The following is a 24,262-nucleotide window of genomic DNA, read 5'->3' as shown; positions in this document are numbered from 1 at the left end:
ATCGAAATAAAAGCCCTTGACCGAATAAAATCCGATTCAACTTCAACCAACTGGCGAATAAATGTAAATGAAAAAAAGTGTAAGCTTGTTACATTTTCACTAAGAAGTAAAATGTGTCAACCGATTATAATGAATAATAGTACTACAAGCAAATGGTGTAACTTATCTAGGCATTCACTTGGACAGGAGAAAACATACATCCATGGAAAAAACATATATCCAGCAAAAAAAAAACTAGCATGAAAATCATAGAAACAAATTAAAACTGGCTTTTAAATAAACGTTCAAAACAAAGCCTTCTGTTATGCAATGCGGTAATAAAGAAGATTTGGATGTATGGTGTTCAACTGTGGGCTATGACCTCTGCAACTAACATTGACATAATACAAAGTCGAAAATCCTTAGAGCGATAATGGCTTCCCCATGGTACATTCAATATGAAAGCATTCACAAAGATCTTGGTATTCCTAAGGTAAAGAAAGAAGTAGAGGACAGCAGAAATAAAGGCGAACTAAAACTCTGAAAACATCCAAATCTATTAGCTACAATCTTGCAATCCCACCCGCTGGGAAACAGGAGATCTACCAGCCCTCTCAAGAGCATCGTAAGTTAATACTGTCATCTCTCTTAGAGCAACACCTCGCAGCAGAGTTACTCCGTATCCTCCTGATCTGTGCTGGCATTGAGTCCAACTTGGGCCCGGAAGAGTTTTTCTGCTACTTTTGCGCCAAAAGGTTCCACCATAACTCCACTTCGGTTAAATGCAATACATGCAATGGTTGGAGTCCTCTTAAGACTTGTTCAGGCATTCAGGCACACATAGGAAGTGGTCCACACGTTATGTGGCCCAATGCTGCCAACGCATTACTGTGACAATAGCCTCTACGGCAGTGTAATATGGTATCATTTCCCGACATGTTGCGGCCTGCGCACTACACGTGAGTGAAATAATATGGCATTTGTTGCCCCTTGCTGTAAAAGTCTGCCCCGAAACAATCATCCATGGCGTCACCAACCCACACTCCAGTGCGACAATACAGCTGCAGCAACCACCACCTTTACACTTTTCAGTCACTCTCAGGATCACAACAAATTTACCGCGACAAATCCGACAACTGTACTGCAACGGACTATGGAGCAAGATCGAAGAGATGGTTGATTTTATGAACCGGGAGGGCATAGATAGCTACGGTCTGGAGAACCAAGCTAAACAGCTCAGACCTTCTGAGATGTGCAGGTTTAAACGTTTTACGTTATGATCGCGAGCGAGATAGTAGTGGGGGCCTAGCCTTCATATTGCACCCCACAATGCATTATCGTCCTTTCGATGGGGATATCAACCGCATGGAATCTACCCTAGAATGTCAGGGAATAGCTATCCGATAAGGCGATGTGGAGCTCAAAATATTTAATATATACATCCTCCAGTTACTTGTTGCCCAACAGAATATCAACCGAGCATAGGTGCACTGATTTAGGTGAGAACCGATGGGTATTTGGCGAATGAAACGCAAACGACAAACTTTAGCACTCCTGGCTTTCAAACGATCGTAAGCTGGTAGAACAAATAGACGATGTGACATTCTGCACAATACATGACGAAACTCCCACGAGAATTATGGGCAACTGTAGCAACTCGCCTGATATCACCATCGCTAGTGCTGGTGCTGATAAAAACCTGACGACCTATTTTAACTCTAACATCAGACCACCTGCCCATAATTATCTCGATCGAGAAACCCTCCAAACTTTATTCCTGTGGACAACCGCATCTACGTTCACTTTAACAAAGCTAACTGTGTCGGATTTACAGACTTCGCAAAAGAGCACCTTCAACGCTCTACCGATTCCTACGGACGTATTCGTTGGAGAACGTTAATTCGGCAAGGTGATCGGTGCTGCTACTGCTTGCTTCATTCCCGCTGAAAGAATTCGTGAACTATGATCAAATTTCCCAGCTAAAGCAGCAGTCTTAGCAAATGAGTGCGACTGCTTGCGGCAGTTCGATCATTGTCACCCCGCACAAGGGTTCTCAATTTAGAGATTCAACAACTGGTTGAACATCATAAGTGACGAAAAGGGTGGAGCGCCTGAAGCCATGTAATCTCTCCGCCAGAGTGAGCAAGCTTTGGACTACTGTTGAATTCTGAGGAGACACGAAGATGCAATTCGGGCCCGAAGAAGTGCGCGAGCTATGTTGGCCGACAATTTATACTACAGTATTCGGTGGATAAGGCGGAAAGATGTGTTACCCGACGGGTCTGCAAAATGCCAAAAGACTGCGCACCACTTGTTTTCCCCGACACGGAGGTTTACAGTGCCATCAACAAAGTAATGGCATTTATATCACCAAGGTCTCAATTTGTCAGTGACCACCCTTCAAATATCCGATGTGTGAAATATCGGAAAGGTTGTCCCACTGCTTGGGAAGCCTTCCAACTTTGGGGAGTCTTATCGCCCTATCACTCTCATTTCCCCAGTAGTGAAAACACTTCAGGCCTAGCGTCATAAACGAACAGATAGATGGTACCTCAACCTGGCCTCGTAGCGTTAGACTTGTCAAAAGCTTCTGACTCAGTCAACCATACAGCGCTGCTCGAGGACATCGCTCCTTCCGGGACTGAAGAGGTGAGCCATGAACTATCTCAGTGGTAGACAATCTACATCAAAGATTGGAAGTTCGGAAGAATAGTGTCCTCTGCCCGCTACTGTTGAATCTTTACTTTTCAAAGCTCCCACAACCAGCAGAAGGAGTTTCTTTTGCCTCATACGCAGATGATTGAACGATCATGACGTCGGGCAATGGAATTAAAGGCATGTGCTCAAAAGTGTAGGACTGTCTCCTAGAAATTTCTCGCTTCTCCACTGCTAAGAGCATAAAACTCTACCCTGCCAAATCCACGGCTACCGTATTTTCCAACTGGACGAAGGAGTACAGGCGGGACCTCAGCATTTCCGTCGATGATGTCAAACAACTTTTCTAACGATAAAACATTACATGGCTTTACATGCACTACGGATGCATACTTAAAGACCTCTTCGAAAGACTGTTGAAGCAGTTAAATTGACTTTTGAACATTCTACGTTTGCCATAACCTATACAGAGATGAGGAAGGCCAAAAAGCCTTCTTGGAGATCTTCCTGTCAAGGCGTAGAAGGCTATCACGACTTCTCTAGATTTAGAAGTATTCTGGTAAAGAATTCTTGGGGTATTTGAGAAATAAGGTCGGTGACTGGAATCGTTTCATCTGGGTGCTGAACTCATCAAACCATTAAAGACCCCGAGACCTGAAGGTATCATACCCCCAGCGTTCATAACTGTCCAAGTGAGATCTGTTCTTTCAACCCTCATACATCGGATGATCTCAAATAATTTAATTGATTAGAAAATTCGCTTCTAGACTATTTTTGTTAAGTCATTCTTCACAACATTTTAACAGTTAGTACAGGCGGGGTCGTAAAACAGGTGATTTATTACTTATCGATTCAAACAGAGGTAGATCATCGAAATAAAAGCCCTTGACCGAATAAAATCCGATTCAACTTCAACCAACTGGCGAATAAATGTAAATGAAAAAAAGTGTAAGCTTGTTACATTTTCACTAAGAAGTAAAATGTGTCAACCGATTATAATGAATAATAGTACTACAAGCAAATGGTGTAACTTATCTAGGCATTCACTTGGACAGGAGAAAACATACATCCATGGAAAAAACATATATCCAGCAAAAAAAAAACTAGCATGAAAATCATAGAAACAAATTAAAACTGGCTTTTAAATAAACGTTCAAAACAAAGCCTTCTGTTATGCAATGCGGTAATAAAGAAGATTTGGATGTATGGTGTTCAACTGTGGGCTATGACCTCTGCAACTAACATTGACATAATACAAAGTCGAAAATCCTTAGAGCGATAATGGCTTCCCCATGGTACATTCAATATGAAAGCATTCACAAAGATCTTGGTATTCCTAAGGTAAAGAAAGAAGTAGAGGACAGCAGAAATAAAGGCGAACTAAAACTCTGAAAACATCCAAATCTATTAGCTACAATCTTGCAATCCCACCCGCTGGGAAACAGGAGATCTACCAGCCCTCTCAAGAGCATCGTAAGTTAATACTGTCATCTCTCTTAGAGCAACACCTCGCAGCAGAGTTACTCCGTATCCTCCTGATCTGTGCTGGCATTGAGTCCAACTTGGGCCCGGAAGAGTTTTTCTGCTACTTTTGCGCCAAAAGGTTCCACCATAACTCCACTTCGGTTAAATGCAATACATGCAATGGTTGGAGTCCTCTTAAGACTTGTTCAGGCATTCAGGCACACATAGGAAGTGGTCCACACGTTATGTGGCCCAATGCTGCCAACGCATTACTGTGACAATAGCCTCTACGGCAGTGTAATATGGTATCATTTCCCGACATGTTGCGGCCTGCGCACTACACGTGAGTGAAATAATATGGCATTTGTTGCCCCTTGCTGTAAAAGTCTGCCCCGAAACAATCATCCATGGCGTCACCAACCCACACTCCAGTGCGACAATACAGCTGCAGCAACCACCACCTTTACACTTTTCAGTCACTCTCAGGATCACAACAAATTTACCGCGACAAATCCGACAACTGTACTGCAACGGACTATGGAGCAAGATCGAAGAGATGGTTGATTTTATGAACCGGGAGGGCATAGATAGCTACGGTCTGGAGAACCAAGCTAAACAGCTCAGACCTTCTGAGATGTGCAGGTTTAAACGTTTTACGTTATGATCGCGAGCGAGATAGTAGTGGGGGCCTAGCCTTCATATTGCACCCCACAATGCATTATCGTCCTTTCGATGGGGATATCAACCGCATGGAATCTACCCTAGAATGTCAGGGAATAGCTATCCGATAAGGCGATGTGGAGCTCAAAATATTTAATATATACATCCTCCAGTTACTTGTTGCCCAACAGAATATCAACCGAGCATAGGTGCACTGATTTAGGTGAGAACCGATGGGTATTTGGCGAATGAAACGCAAACGACAAACTTTAGCACTCCTGGCTTTCAAACGATCGTAAGCTGGTGGAACAAATAGACGATGTGACATTCTGCACAATACATGACGAAACTCCCACGAGAATTATGGGCAACTGTAGCAACTCGCCTGATATCACCATCGCTAGTGCTGGTGCTGATAAAAACCTGACGACCTATTTTAACTCTAACATCAGACCACCTGCCCATAATTATCTCGATCGAGAAACCCTCCAAACTTTATTCCTGTGGACAACCGCATCTACGTTCACTTTAACAAAGCTAACTGTGTCGGATTTACAGACTTCGCAAAAGAGCACCTTCAACGCTCTACCGATTCCTACGGACGTATTCGTTGGAGAACGTTAATTCGGCAAGGTGATCGGTGCTGCTACTGCTTGCTTCATTCCCGCTGAAAGAATTCGTGAACTATGATCAAATTTCCCAGCTAAAGCAGCAGTCTTAGCAAATGAGTGCGACTGCTTGCGGCAGTTCGATCATTGTCACCCCGCACAAGGGTTCTCAATTTAGAGATTCAACAACTGGTTGAACATCATAAGTGACGAAAAGGGTGGAGCGCCTGAAGCCATGTAATCTCTCCGCCAGAGTGAGCAAGCTTTGGACTACTGTTGAATTCTGAGGAGACACGAAGATGCAATTCGGGCCCGAAGAAGTGCGCGAGCTATGTTGGCCGACAATTTATACTACAGTATTCGGTGGATAAGGCGGAAAGATGTGTTACCCGACGGGTCTGCAAAATGCCAAAAGACTGCGCACCACTTGTTTTCCCCGACACGGAGGTTTACAGTGCCATCAACAAAGTAATGGCATTTATATCACCAAGGTCTCAATTTGTCAGTGACCACCCTTCAAATATCCGATGTGTGAAATATCGGAAAGGTTGTCCCACTGCTTGGGAAGCCTTCCAACTTTGGGGAGTCTTATCGCCCTATCACTCTCATTTCCCCAGTAGTGAAAACACTTCAGGCCTAGCGTCATAAACGAACAGATAGATGGTACCTCAACCTGGCCTCGTAGCGTTAGACTTGTCAAAAGCTTCTGACTCAGTCAACCATACAGCGCTGCTCGAGGACATCGCTCCTTCCGGGACTGAAGAGGTGAGCCATGAACTATCTCAGTGGTAGACAATCTACATCAAAGATTGGAAGTTCGGAAGAATAGTGTCCTCTGCCCGCTACTGTTGAATCTTTACTTTTCAAAGCTCCCACAACCAGCAGAAGGAGTTTCTTTTGCCTCATACGCAGATGATTGAACGATCATGACGTCGGGCAATGGAATTAAAGGCATGTGCTCAAAAGTGTAGGACTGTCTCCTAGAAATTTCTCGCTTCTCCACTGCTAAGAGCATAAAACTCTACCCTGCCAAATCCACGGCTACCGTATTTTCCAACTGGACGAAGGAGTACAGGCGGGACCTCAGCATTTCCGTCGATGATGTCAAACAACTTTTCTAACGATAAAACATTACATGGCTTTACATGCACTACGGATGCATACTTAAAGACCTCTTCGAAAGACTGTTGAAGCAGTTAAATTGACTTTTGAACATTCTACGTTTGCCATAACTTATACAGAGATGAGGAAGGCCAAAAAGCCTTCTTGGAGATCTTCCTGTCAAGGCGTAGAAGGCTATCACGACTTCTCTAGATTTAGAAGTATTCTGGTAAAGAATTCTTGGGGTATTTGAGAAATAAGGTCGGTGACTGGAATCGTTTCATCTGGGTGCTGAACTCATCAAACCATTAAAGACCCCGAGACCTGAAGGTATCATACCCCCAGCGTTCATAACTGTCCAAGTGAGATCTGTTCTTTCAACCCTCATACATCGGATGATCTCAAATAATTTAATTGATTAGAAAATTTGCTTCTAGACTATTTTTGTTAAGTCATTCTTCACAACATTTTAACAGTTAGTACAGGCGGGGTCGTAAAACAGGTGATTTATTACTTATCGATTCAAACAGAGGTAGATCATCGAAATAAAAGCCCTTGACCGAATAAAATCCGATTCAACTTCAACCAACTGGCGAATAAATGTAAATGAAAAAAAGTGTAAGCTTGTTACATTTTCACTAAGAAGTAAAATGTGTCAACCGATTATAATGAATAATAGTACTACAAGCAAATGGTGTAACTTATCTAGGCATTCACTTGGACAGGAGAAAACATACATCCATGGAAAAAACATATATCCAGCAAAAAAAAAACTAGCATGAAAATCATAGAAACAAATTAAAACTGGCTTTTAAATAAACGTTCAAAACAAAGCCTTCTGTTATGCAATGCGGTAATAAAGAAGATTTGGATGTATGGTGTTCAACTGTGGGCTATGACCTCTGCAACTAACATTGACATAATACAAAGTCGAAAATCCTTAGAGCGATAATGGCTTCCCCATGGTACATTCAATATGAAAGCATTCACAAAGATCTTGGTATTCCTAAGGTAAAGAAAGAAGTAGAGGACAGCAGAAATAAAGGCGAACTAAAACTCTGAAAACATCCAAATCTATTAGCTACAATCTTGCAATCCCACCCGCTGGGAAACAGGAGATCTACCAGCCCTCTCAAGAGCATCGTAAGTTAATACTGTCATCTCTCTTAGAGCAACACCTCGCAGCAGAGTTACTCCGTATCCTCCTGATCTGTGCTGGCATTGAGTCCAACTTGGGCCCGGAAGAGTTTTTCTGCTACTTTTGCGCCAAAAGGTTCCACCATAACTCCACTTCGGTTAAATGCAATACATGCAATGGTTGGAGTCCTCTTAAGACTTGTTCAGGCATTCAGGCACACATAGGAAGTGGTCCACACGTTATGTGGCCCAATGCTGCCAACGCATTACTGTGACAATAGCCTCTACGGCAGTGTAATATGGTATCATTTCCCGACATGTTGCGGCCTGCGCACTACACGTGAGTGAAATAATATGGCATTTGTTGCCCCTTGCTGTAAAAGTCTGCCCCGAAACAATCATCCATGGCGTCACCAACCCACACTCCAGTGCGACAATACAGCTGCAGCAACCACCACCTTTACACTTTTCAGTCACTCTCAGGATCACAACAAATTTACCGCGACAAATCCGACAACTGTACTGCAACGGACTATGGAGCAAGATCGAAGAGATGGTTGATTTTATGAACCGGGAGGGCATAGATAGCTACGGTCTGGAGAACCAAGCTAAACAGCTCAGACCTTCTGAGATGTGCAGGTTTAAACGTTTTACGTTATGATCGCGAGCGAGATAGTAGTGGGGGCCTAGCCTTCATATTGCACCCCACAATGCATTATCGTCCTTTCGATGGGGATATCAACCGCATGGAATCTACCCTAGAATGTCAGGGAATAGCTATCCGATAAGGCGATGTGGAGCTCAAAATATTTAATATATACATCCTCCAGTTACTTGTTGCCCAACAGAATATCAACCGAGCATAGGTGCACTGATTTAGGTGAGAACCGATGGGTATTTGGCGAATGAAACGCAAACGACAAACTTTAGCACTCCTGGCTTTCAAACGATCGTAAGCTGGTGGAACAAATAGACGATGTGACATTCTGCACAATACATGACGAAACTCCCACGAGAATTATGGGCAACTGTAGCAACTCGCCTGATATCACCATCGCTAGTGCTGGTGCTGATAAAAACCTGACGACCTATTTTAACTCTAACATCAGACCACCTGCCCATAATTATCTCGATCGAGAAACCCTCCAAACTTTATTCCTGTGGACAACCGCATCTACGTTCACTTTAACAAAGCTAACTGTGTCGGATTTACAGACTTCGCAAAAGAGCACCTTCAACGCTCTACCGATTCCTACGGACGTATTCGTTGGAGAACGTTAATTCGGCAAGGTGATCGGTGCTGCTACTGCTTGCTTCATTCCCGCTGAAAGAATTCGTGAACTATGATCAAATTTCCCAGCTAAAGCAGCAGTCTTAGCAAATGAGTGCGACTGCTTGCGGCAGTTCGATCATTGTCACCCCGCACAAGGGTTCTCAATTTAGAGATTCAACAACTGGTTGAACATCATAAGTGACGAAAAGGGTGGAGCGCCTGAAGCCATGTAATCTCTCCGCCAGAGTGAGCAAGCTTTGGACTACTGTTGAATTCTGAGGAGACACGAAGATGCAATTCGGGCCCGAAGAAGTGCGCGAGCTATGTTGGCCGACAATTTATACTACAGTATTCGGTGGATAAGGCGGAAAGATGTGTTACCCGACGGGTCTGCAAAATGCCAAAAGACTGCGCACCACTTGTTTTCCCCGACACGGAGGTTTACAGTGCCATCAACAAAGTAATGGCATTTATATCACCAAGGTCTCAATTTGTCAGTGACCACCCTTCAAATATCCGATGTGTGAAATATCGGAAAGGTTGTCCCACTGCTTGGGAAGCCTTCCAACTTTGGGGAGTCTTATCGCCCTATCACTCTCATTTCCCCAGTAGTGAAAACACTTCAGGCCTAGCGTCATAAACGAACAGATAGATGGTACCTCAACCTGGCCTCGTAGCGTTAGACTTGTCAAAAGCTTCTGACTCAGTCAACCATACAGCGCTGCTCGAGGACATCGCTCCTTCCGGGACTGAAGAGGTGAGCCATGAACTATCTCAGTGGTAGACAATCTACATCAAAGATTGGAAGTTCGGAAGAATAGTGTCCTCTGCCCGCTACTGTTGAATCTTTACTTTTCAAAGCTCCCACAACCAGCAGAAGGAGTTTCTTTTGCCTCATACGCAGATGATTGAACGATCATGACGTCGGGCAATGGAATTAAAGGCATGTGCTCAAAAGTGTAGGACTGTCTCCTAGAAATTTCTCGCTTCTCCACTGCTAAGAGCATAAAACTCTACCCTGCCAAATCCACGGCTACCGTATTTTCCAACTGGACGAAGGAGTACAGGCGGGACCTCAGCATTTCCGTCGATGATGTCAAACAACTTTTCTAACGATAAAACATTACATGGCTTTACATGCACTACGGATGCATACTTAAAGACCTCTTCGAAAGACTGTTGAAGCAGTTAAATTGACTTTTGAACATTCTACGTTTGCCATAACTTATACAGAGATGAGGAAGGCCAAAAAGCCTTCTTGGAGATCTTCCTGTCAAGGCGTAGAAGGCTATCACGACTTCTCTAGATTTAGAAGTATTCTGGTAAAGAATTCTTGGGGTATTTGAGAAATAAGGTCGGTGACTGGAATCGTTTCATCTGGGTGCTGAACTCATCAAACCATTAAAGACCCCGAGACCTGAAGGTATCATACCCCCAGCGTTCATAACTGTCCAAGTGAGATCTGTTCTTTCAACCCTCATACATCGGATGATCTCAAATAATTTAATTGATTAGAAAATTTGCTTCTAGACTATTTTTGTTAAGTCATTCTTCACAACATTTTAACAGTTAGTACAGGCGGGGTCGTAAAACAGGTGATTTATTACTTATCGATTCAAACAGAGGTAGATCATCGAAATAAAAGCCCTTGACCGAATAAAATCCGATTCAACTTCAACCAACTGGCGAATAAATGTAAATGAAAAAAAGTGTAAGCTTGTTACATTTTCACTAAGAAGTAAAATGTGTCAACCGATTATAATGAATAATAGTACTACAAGCAAATGGTGTAACTTATCTAGGCATTCACTTGGACAGGAGAAAACATACATCCATGGAAAAAACATATATCCAGCAAAAAAAAAACTAGCATGAAAATCATAGAAACAAATTAAAACTGGCTTTTAAATAAACGTTCAAAACAAAGCCTTCTGTTATGCAATGCGGTAATAAAGAAGATTTGGATGTATGGTGTTCAACTGTGGGCTATGACCTCTGCAACTAACATTGACATAATACAAAGTCGAAAATCCTTAGAGCGATAATGGCTTCCCCATGGTACATTCAATATGAAAGCATTCACAAAGATCTTGGTATTCCTAAGGTAAAGAAAGAAGTAGAGGACAGCAGAAATAAAGGCGAACTAAAACTCTGAAAACATCCAAATCTATTAGCTACAATCTTGCAATCCCACCCGCTGGGAAACAGGAGATCTACCAGCCCTCTCAAGAGCATCGTAAGTTAATACTGTCATCTCTCTTAGAGCAACACCTCGCAGCAGAGTTACTCCGTATCCTCCTGATCTGTGCTGGCATTGAGTCCAACTTGGGCCCGGAAGAGTTTTTCTGCTACTTTTGCGCCAAAAGGTTCCACCATAACTCCACTTCGGTTAAATGCAATACATGCAATGGTTGGAGTCCTCTTAAGACTTGTTCAGGCATTCAGGCACACATAGGAAGTGGTCCACACGTTATGTGGCCCAATGCTGCCAACGCATTACTGTGACAATAGCCTCTACGGCAGTGTAATATGGTATCATTTCCCGACATGTTGCGGCCTGCGCACTACACGTGAGTGAAATAATATGGCATTTGTTGCCCCTTGCTGTAAAAGTCTGCCCCGAAACAATCATCCATGGCGTCACCAACCCACACTCCAGTGCGACAATACAGCTGCAGCAACCACCACCTTTACACTTTTCAGTCACTCTCAGGATCACAACAAATTTACCGCGACAAATCCGACAACTGTACTGCAACGGACTATGGAGCAAGATCGAAGAGATGGTTGATTTTATGAACCGGGAGGGCATAGATAGCTACGGTCTGGAGAACCAAGCTAAACAGCTCAGACCTTCTGAGATGTGCAGGTTTAAACGTTTTACGTTATGATCGCGAGCGAGATAGTAGTGGGGGCCTAGCCTTCATATTGCACCCCACAATGCATTATCGTCCTTTCGATGGGGATATCAACCGCATGGAATCTACCCTAGAATGTCAGGGAATAGCTATCCGATAAGGCGATGTGGAGCTCAAAATATTTAATATATACATCCTCCAGTTACTTGTTGCCCAACAGAATATCAACCGAGCATAGGTGCACTGATTTAGGTGAGAACCGATGGGTATTTGGCGAATGAAACGCAAACGACAAACTTTAGCACTCCTGGCTTTCAAACGATCGTAAGCTGGTGGAACAAATAGACGATGTGACATTCTGCACAATACATGACGAAACTCCCACGAGAATTATGGGCAACTGTAGCAACTCGCCTGATATCACCATCGCTAGTGCTGGTGCTGATAAAAACCTGACGACCTATTTTAACTCTAACATCAGACCACCTGCCCATAATTATCTCGATCGAGAAACCCTCCAAACTTTATTCCTGTGGACAACCGCATCTACGTTCACTTTAACAAAGCTAACTGTGTCGGATTTACAGACTTCGCAAAAGAGCACCTTCAACGCTCTACCGATTCCTACGGACGTATTCGTTGGAGAACGTTAATTCGGCAAGGTGATCGGTGCTGCTACTGCTTGCTTCATTCCCGCTGAAAGAATTCGTGAACTATGATCAAATTTCCCAGCTAAAGCAGCAGTCTTAGCAAATGAGTGCGACTGCTTGCGGCAGTTCGATCATTGTCACCCCGCACAAGGGTTCTCAATTTAGAGATTCAACAACTGGTTGAACATCATAAGTGACGAAAAGGGTGGAGCGCCTGAAGCCATGTAATCTCTCCGCCAGAGTGAGCAAGCTTTGGACTACTGTTGAATTCTGAGGAGACACGAAGATGCAATTCGGGCCCGAAGAAGTGCGCGAGCTATGTTGGCCGACAATTTATACTACAGTATTCGGTGGATAAGGCGGAAAGATGTGTTACCCGACGGGTCTGCAAAATGCCAAAAGACTGCGCACCACTTGTTTTCCCCGACACGGAGGTTTACAGTGCCATCAACAAAGTAATGGCATTTATATCACCAAGGTCTCAATTTGTCAGTGACCACCCTTCAAATATCCGATGTGTGAAATATCGGAAAGGTTGTCCCACTGCTTGGGAAGCCTTCCAACTTTGGGGAGTCTTATCGCCCTATCACTCTCATTTCCCCAGTAGTGAAAACACTTCAGGCCTAGCGTCATAAACGAACAGATAGATGGTACCTCAACCTGGCCTCGTAGCGTTAGACTTGTCAAAAGCTTCTGACTCAGTCAACCATACAGCGCTGCTCGAGGACATCGCTCCTTCCGGGACTGAAGAGGTGAGCCATGAACTATCTCAGTGGTAGACAATCTACATCAAAGATTGGAAGTTCGGAAGAATAGTGTCCTCTGCCCGCTACTGTTGAATCTTTACTTTTCAAAGCTCCCACAACCAGCAGAAGGAGTTTCTTTTGCCTCATACGCAGATGATTGAACGATCATGACGTCGGGCAATGGAATTAAAGGCATGTGCTCAAAAGTGTAGGACTGTCTCCTAGAAATTTCTCGCTTCTCCACTGCTAAGAGCATAAAACTCTACCCTGCCAAATCCACGGCTACCGTATTTTCCAACTGGACGAAGGAGTACAGGCGGGACCTCAGCATTTCCGTCGATGATGTCAAACAACTTTTCTAACGATAAAACATTACATGGCTTTACATGCACTACGGATGCATACTTAAAGACCTCTTCGAAAGACTGTTGAAGCAGTTAAATTGACTTTTGAACATTCTACGTTTGCCATAACTTATACAGAGATGAGGAAGGCCAAAAAGCCTTCTTGGAGATCTTCCTGTCAAGGCGTAGAAGGCTATCACGACTTCTCTAGATTTAGAAGTATTCTGGTAAAGAATTCTTGGGGTATTTGAGAAATAAGGTCGGTGACTGGAATCGTTTCATCTGGGTGCTGAACTCATCAAACCATTAAAGACCCCGAGACCTGAAGGTATCATACCCCCAGCGTTCATAACTGTCCAAGTGAGATCTGTTCTTTCAACCCTCATACATCGGATGATCTCAAATAATTTAATTGATTAGAAAATTTGCTTCTAGACTATTTTTGTTAAGTCATTCTTCACAACATTTTAACAGTTAGTACAGGCGGGGTCGTAAAACAGGTGATTTATTACTTATCGATTCAAACAGAGGTAGATCATCGAAATAAAAGCCCTTGACCGAATAAAATCCGATTCAACTTCAACCAACTGGCGAATAAATGTAAATGAAAAAAAGTGTAAGCTTGTTACATTTTCACTAAGAAGTAAAATGTGTCAACCGATTATAATGAATAATAGTACTACAAGCAAATGGTGTAACTTATCTAGGCATTCACTTGGACAGGAGAAAACATACATCCATGGAAAAAACATATATCCAGCAAAAAAAAAACTAGCATGAAAATCATAGAAACAAATTAAAACTGGCTTTTAAATAAACGTTCAAAACAAAGCCTTCTGTTATGCAATGCGGTAATAAAGAAGATTTGGATGTATGGTGTTCAACTGTGGGCTATGACCTCTGCAACTAACATTGACATAATACAAAGTCGAAAATCCTTAGAGCGATAATGGCTTCCCCATGGTACATTCAATATGAAAGCATTCACAAAGATCTTGGTATTCCTAAGGTAAAGAAAGAAGTAGAGGACAGCAGAAATAAAGGCGAACTAAAACTCTGAAAACATCCAAATCTATTAGCTACAATCTTGCAATCCCACCCGCTGGGAAACAGGAGATCTACCAGCCCTCTCAAGAGCATCGTAAGTTAATACTGTCATCTCTCTTAGAGCAACACCTCGCAGCAGAGTTACTCCGTATCCTCCTGATCTGTGCTGGCATTGAGTCCAACTTGGGCCCGGAAGAGTTTTTCTGCTACTTTTGCGCCAAAAGGTTCCACCATAACTCCACTTCGGTTAAATGCAATACATGCAATGGTTGGAGTCCTCTTAAGACTTGTTCAGGCATTCAGGCACACATAGGAAGTGGTCCACACGTTATGTGGCCCAATGCTGCCAACGCATTACTGTGACAATAGCCTCTACGGCAGTGTAATATGGTATCATTTCCCGACATGTTGCGGCCTGCGCACTACACGTGAGTGAAATAATATGGCATTTGTTGCCCCTTGCTGTAAAAGTCTGCCCCGAAACAATCATCCATGGCGTCACCAACCCACACTCCAGTGCGACAATACAGCTGCAGCAACCACCACCTTTACACTTTTCAGTCACTCTCAGGATCACAACAAATTTACCGCGACAAATCCGACAACTGTACTGCAACGGACTATGGAGCAAGATCGAAGAGATGGTTGATTTTATGAACCGGGAGGGCATAGATAGCTACGGTCTGGAGAACCAAGCTAAACAGCTCAGACCTTCTGAGATGTGCAGGTTTAAACGTTTTACGTTATGATCGCGAGCGAGATAGTAGTGGGGGCCTAGCCTTCATATTGCACCCCACAATGCATTATCGTCCTTTCGATGGGGATATCAACCGCATGGAATCTACCCTAGAATGTCAGGGAATAGCTATCCGATAAGGCGATGTGGAGCTCAAAATATTTAATATATACATCCTCCAGTTACTTGTTGCCCAACAGAATATCAACCGAGCATAGGTGCACTGATTTAGGTGAGAACCGATGGGTATTTGGCGAATGAAACGCAAACGACAAACTTTAGCACTCCTGGCTTTCAAACGATCGTAAGCTGGTGGAACAAATAGACGATGTGACATTCTGCACAATACATGACGAAACTCCCACGAGAATTATGGGCAACTGTAGCAACTCGCCTGATATCACCATCGCTAGTGCTGGTGCTGATAAAAACCTGACGACCTATTTTAACTCTAACATCAGACCACCTGCCCATAATTATCTCGATCGAGAAACCCTCCAAACTTTATTCCTGTGGACAACCGCATCTACGTTCACTTTAACAAAGCTAACTGTGTCGGATTTACAGACTTCGCAAAAGAGCACCTTCAACGCTCTACCGATTCCTACGGACGTATTCGTTGGAGAACGTTAATTCGGCAAGGTGATCGGTGCTGCTACTGCTTGCTTCATTCCCGCTGAAAGAATTCGTGAACTATGATCAAATTTCCCAGCTAAAGCAGCAGACTTAGCAAATGAGTGCGACTGCTTGCGGCAGTTCGATCATTGTCACCCCGCACAAGGGTTCTCAATTTAGAGATTCAACAACTGGTTGAACATCATAAGTGACGAAAAGGGTGGAGCGCCTGAAGCCATGTAATCTCTCCGCCAGAGTGAGCAAGCTTTGGACTACTGTTGAATTCTGAGGAGACACGAAGATGCAATTCGGGCCCGAAGAAGTGCGCGAGCTATGTTGGCCGACAATTTATACTACAGTATTCGGTGGATAAGGCGGAAAGATGTGTTACCCGACGGGTCTGCAAAATGCCAAAAGACTGCGCACCACTTGTTTTCCCCGACACGGAGGTTTACAGTGCCATCAACAAAGTAATGGCATTTATATCACCAAGGTCTCAATTTGTCAGTGACCACCCTTCAAATATCCGATGTGTGAAATATCGGAAAGGTTGTCCCACTGCTTGGGAAGCCTTCCAACTTTGGGGAGTCTTATCGCCCTATCACTCTCATTTCCCCAGTAGTGAAAACACTTCAGGCCTAGCGTCATAAACGAACAGATAGATGGTACCTCAACCTGGCCTCGTAGCGTTAGACTTGTCAAAAGCTTCTGACTCAGTCAACCATACAGCGCTGCTCGAGGACATCGCTCCTTCCGGGACTGAAGAGGTGAGCCATGAACTATCTCAGTGGTAGACAATCTACATCAAAGATTGGAAGTTCGGAAGAATAGTGTCCTCTGCCCGCTACTGTTGAATCTTTACTTTTCAAAGCTCCCACAACCAGCAGAAGGAGTTTCTTTTGCCTCATACGCAGATGATTGAACGATCATGACGTCGGGCAATGGAATTAAAGGCATGTGCTCAAAAGTGTAGGACTGTCTCCTAGAAATTTCTCGCTTCTCCACTGCTAAGAGCATAAAACTCTACCCTGCCAAATCCACGGCTACCGTATTTTCCAACTGGACGAAGGAGTACAGGCGGGACCTCAGCATTTCCGTCGATGATGTCAAACAACTTTTCTAACGATAAAACATTACATGGCTTTACATGCACTACGGATGCATACTTAAAGACCTCTTCGAAAGACTGTTGAAGCAGTTAAATTGACTTTTGAACATTCTACGTTTGCCATAACTTATACAGAGATGAGGAAGGCCAAAAAGCCTTCTTGGAGATCTTCCTGTCAAGGCGTAGAAGGCTATCACGACTTCTCTAGATTTAGAAGTATTCTGGTAAAGAATTCTTGGGGTATTTGAGAAATAAGGTCGGTGACTGGAATCGTTTCATCTGGGTGCTGAACTCATCAAACCATTAAAGACCCCGAGACCTGAAGGTATCATACCCCCAGCGTTCATAACTGTCCAAGTGAGATCTGTTCTTTCAACCCTCATACATCGGATGATCTCAAATAATTTAATTGATTAGAAAATTTGCTTCTAGACTATTTTTGTTAAGTCATTCTTCACAACATTTTAACAGTTAGTACAGGCGGGGTCGTAAAACAGGTGATTTATTACTTATCGATTCAAACAGAGGTAGATCATCGAAATAAAAGCCCTTGACCGAATAAAATCCGATTCAACTTCAACCAACTGGCGAATAAATGTAAATGAAAAAAAGTGTAAGCTTGTTACATTTTCACTAAGAAGTAAAATGTGTCAACCGATTATAATGAATAATAGTACTACAAGCAAATGGTGTAACTTATCTAGGCATTCACTTGGACAGGAGAAAACATACATCCATGGAAAAAACATATATCCAGCAAAAAAAAAACTAGCATGAAAATCATAGAAACAAATTAAAACTGGCTTTTAAATAAACGTTCAAAACAAAGCCTTCTGTTATGCAATGCGGTAATAAAGAAGATTTGGATGTATGGTGTTCAACTGTGGGCTATGACCTCTGCAACTAACATTGACATAATACAAAGTCGAAAATCCTTAGAGCGATAATGGCTTCCCCATGGTACATTCAATATGAAAGCATTCACAAAGATCTTGGTATTCCTAAGGTAAAGAAAGAAGTAGAGGACAGCAGAAATAAAGGCGAACTAAAACTCTGAAAACATCCAAATCTATTAGCTACAATCTTGCAATCCCACCCGCTGGGAAACAGGAGATCTACCAGCCCTCTCAAGAGCATCGTAAGTTAATACTGTCATCTCTCTTAGAGCAACACCTCGCAGCAGAGTTACTCCGTATCCTCCTGATCTGTGCTGGCATTGAGTCCAACTTGGGCCCGGAAGAGTTTTTCTGCTACTTTTGCGCCAAAAGGTTCCACCATAACTCCACTTCGGTTAAATGCAATACATGCAATGGTTGGAGTCCTCTTAAGACTTGTTCAGGCATTCAGGCACACATAGGAAGTGGTCCACACGTTATGTGGCCCAATGCTGCCAACGCATTACTGTGACAATAGCCTCTACGGCAGTGTAATATGGTATCATTTCCCGACATGTTGCGGCCTGCGCACTACACGTGAGTGAAATAATATGGCATTTGTTGCCCCTTGCTGTAAAAGTCTGCCCCGAAACAATCATCCATGGCGTCACCAACCCACACTCCAGTGCGACAATACAGCTGCAGCAACCACCACCTTTACACTTTTCAGTCACTCTCAGGATCACAACAAATTTACCGCGACAAATCCGACAACTGTACTGCAACGGACTATGGAGCAAGATCGAAGAGATGGTTGATTTTATGAACCGGGAGGGCATAGATAGCTACGGTCTGGAGAACCAAGCTAAACAGCTCAGACCTTCTGAGATGTGCAGGTTTAAACGTTTTACGTTATGATCGCGAGCGAGATAGTAGTGGGGGCCTAGCCTTCATATTGCACCCCACAATGCATTATCGTCCTTTCGATGGGGATATCAACCGCATGGAATCTACCCTAGAATGTCAGGGAATAGCTATCCGATAAGGCGATGTGGAGCTCAAAATATTTAATATATACATCCTCCAGTTACTTGTTGCCCAACAGAATATCAACCGAGCATAGGTGCACTGATTTAGGTGAGAACCGATGGGTATTTGGCGAATGAAACGCAAACGACAAACTTTAGCACTCCTGGCTTTCAAACGATCGTAAGCTGGTGGAACAAATAGACGATGTGACATTCTGCACAATACATGACGAAACTCCCACGAGAATTATGGGCAACTGTAGCAACTCGCCTGATATCACCATCGCTAGTGCTGGTGCTGATAAAAACCTGACGACCTATTTTAACTCTAACATCAGACCACCTGCCCATAATTATCTCGATCGAGAAACCCTCCAAACTTTATTCCTGTGGACAACCGCATCTACGTTCACTTTAACAAAGCTAACTGTGTCGGATTTACAGACTTCGCAAAAGAGCACCTTCAACGCTCTACCGATTCCTACGGACGTATTCGTTGGAGAACGTTAATTCGGCAAGGTGATCGGTGCTGCTACTGCTTGCTTCATTCCCGCTGAAAGAATTCGTGAACTATGATCAAATTTCCCAGCTAAAGCAGCAGTCTTAGCAAATGAGTGCGACTGCTTGCGGCAGTTCGATCATTGTCACCCCGCACAAGGGTTCTCAATTTAGAGATTCAACAACTGGTTGAACATCATAAGTGACGAAAAGGGTGGAGCGCCTGAAGCCATGTAATCTCTCCGCCAGAGTGAGCAAGCTTTGGACTACTGTTGAATTCTGAGGAGACACGAAGATGCAATTCGGGCCCGAAGAAGTGCGCGAGCTATGTTGGCCGACAATTTATACTACAGTATTCGGTGGATAAGGCGGAAAGATGTGTTACCCGACGGGTCTGCAAAATGCCAAAGGACTGCGCACCACTTGTTTTCCCCGATACGGAGGTTTAAAGTGCCATCAACAAAGCAATGGCATTTATATCACCAAGGTCTCAATTTGTCAGTGACCACCCTTCAAATATCCGATGTGTGAAATATCGGAAGGGTTGTCCCACTGCTTGGGAAGCCTTCCAACTTTGGGGAGTCTTATCGCCCTATCACTCTCATTTCCCCAGTAGTGAAAACACTTCAGAAATAGCGTCATAAACGAACAGATAGATGGTACCTCAACCTGGCCTCGTAGCGTTAGACTTGTCAAAAGCTTCTGACTCAGTCAACCATACAGCGCTGCTCGAGGACATCGCTCCTTCCGGGACTGAAGAGGTGAGCCATGAACTATCTCAGTGGTAGACAATCTAAATCAAAGATTGGAAGTTCGGAAGAGTAGTGTCCTCTGCCCGCTACTGTTGAATCTTTACATTTCAAAGCTCCCACTACCAGCAGAAGGAGTTTCTTTTGCCTCATACGCAGATGATTGAACGATTATGACGTCGGGCAATGGAATTAAAGGCATGTGCTCAAAAGTGTAGGACTGTCTCCTAGAAATTTCTCGCTTCTCCACTGCTAAGAGCATAAAAGTCTACCCTGCCAAATCCACGGCTACCGTATTTTCCAACTGCACGAAGGAGCTGTACTCCGGGACCTCAGCATTTCCGTCGATGATGTCAAACAACTTTTCTAATGATAAACAACCCTAAAATTTTAGGTGTCACATTCGACAGTCTGCACTCCGCACTTCAGCCGTGGGAACACCCCTCCGATTTTCTACACATCGTCGAGTGTTTTAACATCGGCTTATTTATTCCGTCTGGGCCGAAGGATTTAGATGCCTTTGCTTTGTTGTTACTTTCGGATAACACATCTTTTCACATTCATTGAAGCTTGACCTTGTGCTTATATCGGGAGTAAGCTCCCCTTCCAGAGCGTAGTCAACTATAGCAGCGCCGGCTTTAAAGCAGCATCAGTAGATGGCATCCGTTTCTATAGCTGCTACGCACCACCTAGCCTCTCCATTGTTTAATTTACTGACTTTCTGGACCCACTCGCCGAGGACGCGAAGGAACATCATCCAACAGTGGTGACACGCCAACATACACCAAAGGCAATGCAAGTTCAATTATAGACCTCACCTTTTCCAATAGCAGCCTCGCCAGAAGCAGCCACAACTGGAGAGCGATGGACATCTACACTGCCAGCGACCACATTGCGATTCTCTGGGAAATATCAAACGACCAGAGCCCGAGAAGATCTGATAAGCAATCTAACACCATTAGCTGGAGGGTAAAATCCTTCGATTCAAGTACAATGGTAAAGCTTTTGATGGAAACCCGATCTACACTGGATGCGCAGAAGAAAAGACAAAGGACCTGATGAAGAGAGTGACTCAAGCTTGTGACGCCACTATGCAACGTAATCGTGGCACAAATCAAAGACCCTCGGTGCACTAGTGGAACGAGCACATCAGCGTTCTTCGCCAAGGGTGTCATAGAAAAAGAAAATTATCCCAACGTGACTATCGGCGACCTGTCTTGGCAGATTTTATCGCAGAGTACAAAAAAGCTCGTCGATCCCTAAACAAAGCCATCAAAGATAGCAAGAAGAAATGCTGGAAAGACCTCATCAATGAGGTAGACAAGGACTTGTGGGGAAGACCTTATAAAGTCATGACACACTTGAAATACCAGCCAATGCCGTCACCGACGTGTTCTCAATTCTGACAGAAGATCGTGGCTACCCAGTTTCCCCGACAGCCCGTCTTTAACTACGTGTTAAAACAGAACGAACTGGATGATATTCCACCTGTCACGAGAAAAGAACTGAAGGAAGCTTTTAACCGCGTCGGGAATAATAAAGCGCCGGGATTGGACGTAATCCCTAACATCGCCTTAAAAACAAATAATCTGATTATTAACACGGCCAATGAGGCAATCGCAGGAACCTAGTGGAAGGGTGGTACAAAGAAGTATTGTTTGGTGGCCGCCTTAGACACCAGAAACGCCTTCAACACCGCCAACTGGGACTGCATCATGCAAGCTCTCCGAGAGAAAAACGTGCCAGAATATCTGTGTAAAATAGTGGCCAGCTTTTTCACAGAAAGAGTGCTAAAATACGACACGAACAATGGTCCGAAGGAATACGATATTACCGAAGGTGTACCTCAGGGATCAGTACTTGGTCCACTTCTATGGAAGGTCATGTACGATGGCCTACTAAGACTGAAACTGCCAATAAGCGTCAAACTTGTAGCATATGCGGACGATGTACCCGTAGTGATCGTCGCGAAACACCTTGACGAGATTCGCCATATGTTTGACATCACCCTCGAGCGAGTTAACCGGTGGATGGATACAGGGAACCTTCAACTGGCTAAACAGAAAATCGAGGCTGTGCTTATTACTAGCAGAAAAGTGGTGGATGCAATCAAGCTAAAAGTCGGAGACCAATAAATCACATCACAACCTTATATCCGATATCTGGGAGTGATGCTTGATGCCCGACTCAACTTCAAGCAACAAGTGAACAACAAAGCATCAGAAGTGAGAACTACTTTAGTAAGACTGATGCCGATTGTCCAGGGTCCACAGCAGAATCGGAGACTACTACTGTCATCAAAAGTCACATCAGTGCTGACTTATGGAATATCCATCTGGGCAGATGCGCTGGACACCCAAGATTCATGGCGAAAAGCTGCACCAGTATATCGGCTGAGTGTCTTAAGTGTAGCCAGCGCTTTCCGCACAATATCTGTGGAGGCAGTATGCGTTATTTCTGGAATTCTGCCACTTATGGTTCTTGCTGAGGAAATACAGAACCTTTACCATCGAAAAAGGTCAACCACACTGAGCCCTGATGATCTCGGGACAGAAGAAAGGCAAAAGAGCATCGCACGTTGTCAACAACAGTGGGATGCCGCAGAGAACGGTAGATGGACAAAGCGTCTGATACCACGGATTGATGTTTGGCTGAACCGGAGCCATGGCGAGGTCAACTATTGTCTGACTCAGATGCTTTCAGGGCACGGTTGCTTCCGGGCTTATTTATACCACTTCAAGCACGATAACTCTCCGAAGAGCCCGTCCTGCCCAGGAGTTTTTGAGAATACGAAGAATGCTTTCTCTCAATGCCCACGATTCAGTCACCAACGAGAAGAACTGGAAATGAATTTAAATGGAATAATCCAACTAGAGACAATAGTAGAAACAATGTTGTCATCAGAAACTGCCTGGAAAGCAATCAACACATTTGCAACAGAAGTCCTCATAGACTTGCGTTCCATCGAAAGAAAAAGAGCGAATGACAACAACTAGAAGAAAGAAGAAATAACATCTTAGCTATCAGATGGAAGAGCAGTAGCTAAATTTTCCCCCACGAACTAATGCCTAGCGGCGGTTTCCGCGAGGATATGAGGCCGGAGGAAAGGGGATGTTTTAGTCGGTATTAACATCAGTAATTCACCAGACAAAGAAATTTATTGTCGCAGTATTGCGCCATGTGGACCACTCCCTATGTGTCTTAAGGCCTAAACAGGTCTTCGGATGGCTGCAAAACATTACATGCATCCACCCCGGGTTGGACTCAATGCCAACACGGATCAGGAGAATATACAGCAACCCTGCTGCTAGGTGTTGCTCTAAGTGATTACAGCATTAGCTTATTACTTACCGATCCAAACCGGGTTACACCCTAGAAATAACAGCCCTGGGCCGGACGAAATCCGGATCAATTCCGGTAACGTAGACCCGGCTGCTGTAGGAATCAAAGATTACCACAACAGGTACAATTGTCCCGGATTTCTAAATTTTGTAGCTAACCCCATTAACCTATAATGTTTATACAGATTCATAAACATAAGATGCTTTACTTGGGAATATTCATTTGCAGCAAGAAAAACGTAATAACTCAAGTTTGACTTTTCAATTACAGTAACAAGAAAATGGTTTGCGTTATATGTTAATGTTATACAGTTTAAAAACTATTCTTATATAACACAAAATAAATACGAAAAATATCACTTCTTTGGTAAAGCCCAACCGTAAATCCATCGCGTATTACGATTGAGATAGGAGCCCCATGATTCCACAGGTTTTTCTGTCAGGACCATTGACTGCTTTACATTAACTGTTTGCTGGAAATCTTTTATGTCTTCAATAACCTTGTCTAATTTATGAAGCACTTGATCAGTAAGGGCACTCTGAACATCTTTTCGTAAAGTATAAAATTTCCTTTGATTATAAAGAAATCCAACCACTGAGAGTACAAACGTGATGAAAGAGCCTAATAACGTTCCAACAATACCGAGGATTTTAATCATATTGGTATAAATCTTTTCCTTTTCATATGAATCATTTATAGCCACGGAAAAAGCATTGAATAAATATTGTTCATGTCCATCAACCGCTGCCAACTCCTTTTGAAGCTCGTCGATTTCCGTGTATATCTGAA

The 24,262-nt window shown here is 43.6% G+C and overlaps 1 protein-coding gene across 4 annotated transcripts in view; it reads right to left on the bottom strand.

Annotated features, from left to right (window-relative positions):
• Positions 1–24,262, bottom strand: part of LOC106623454 (mitochondrial potassium channel) — a 54,851-nt gene that overhangs the window by 16,342 nt on the left and 14,247 nt on the right. For 3 of the 4 annotated variants that reach the window (XM_014242984.3, XM_036363644.2, XM_036363643.2), the window contains one exon: positions 23,674–24,257. The exons of the other annotated variant lie outside the window; for it this stretch is intronic. In XM_014242984.3, the coding sequence (XP_014098459.2) occupies positions 23,829–24,257 (429 nt within the window). In that variant the 3' untranslated portion in view covers positions 23,674–23,828. Of the gene's footprint in view, positions 1–23,673; positions 24,258–24,262 lie in introns of those variants that run through there. 4 annotated transcript variants of the gene reach the window in all.

The sequence above is a fragment of the Bactrocera oleae genome, chromosome X (genome assembly GCF_042242935.1).
Source record: "Bactrocera oleae isolate idBacOlea1 chromosome X, idBacOlea1, whole genome shotgun sequence".
Taxonomy (NCBI): Eukaryota; Metazoa; Arthropoda; class Insecta; order Diptera; family Tephritidae; genus Bactrocera; species Bactrocera oleae.
The sequence above is the reverse complement of the archived record's forward strand: the minus strand, read 5'-3'. Positions and strand labels throughout refer to the sequence as shown.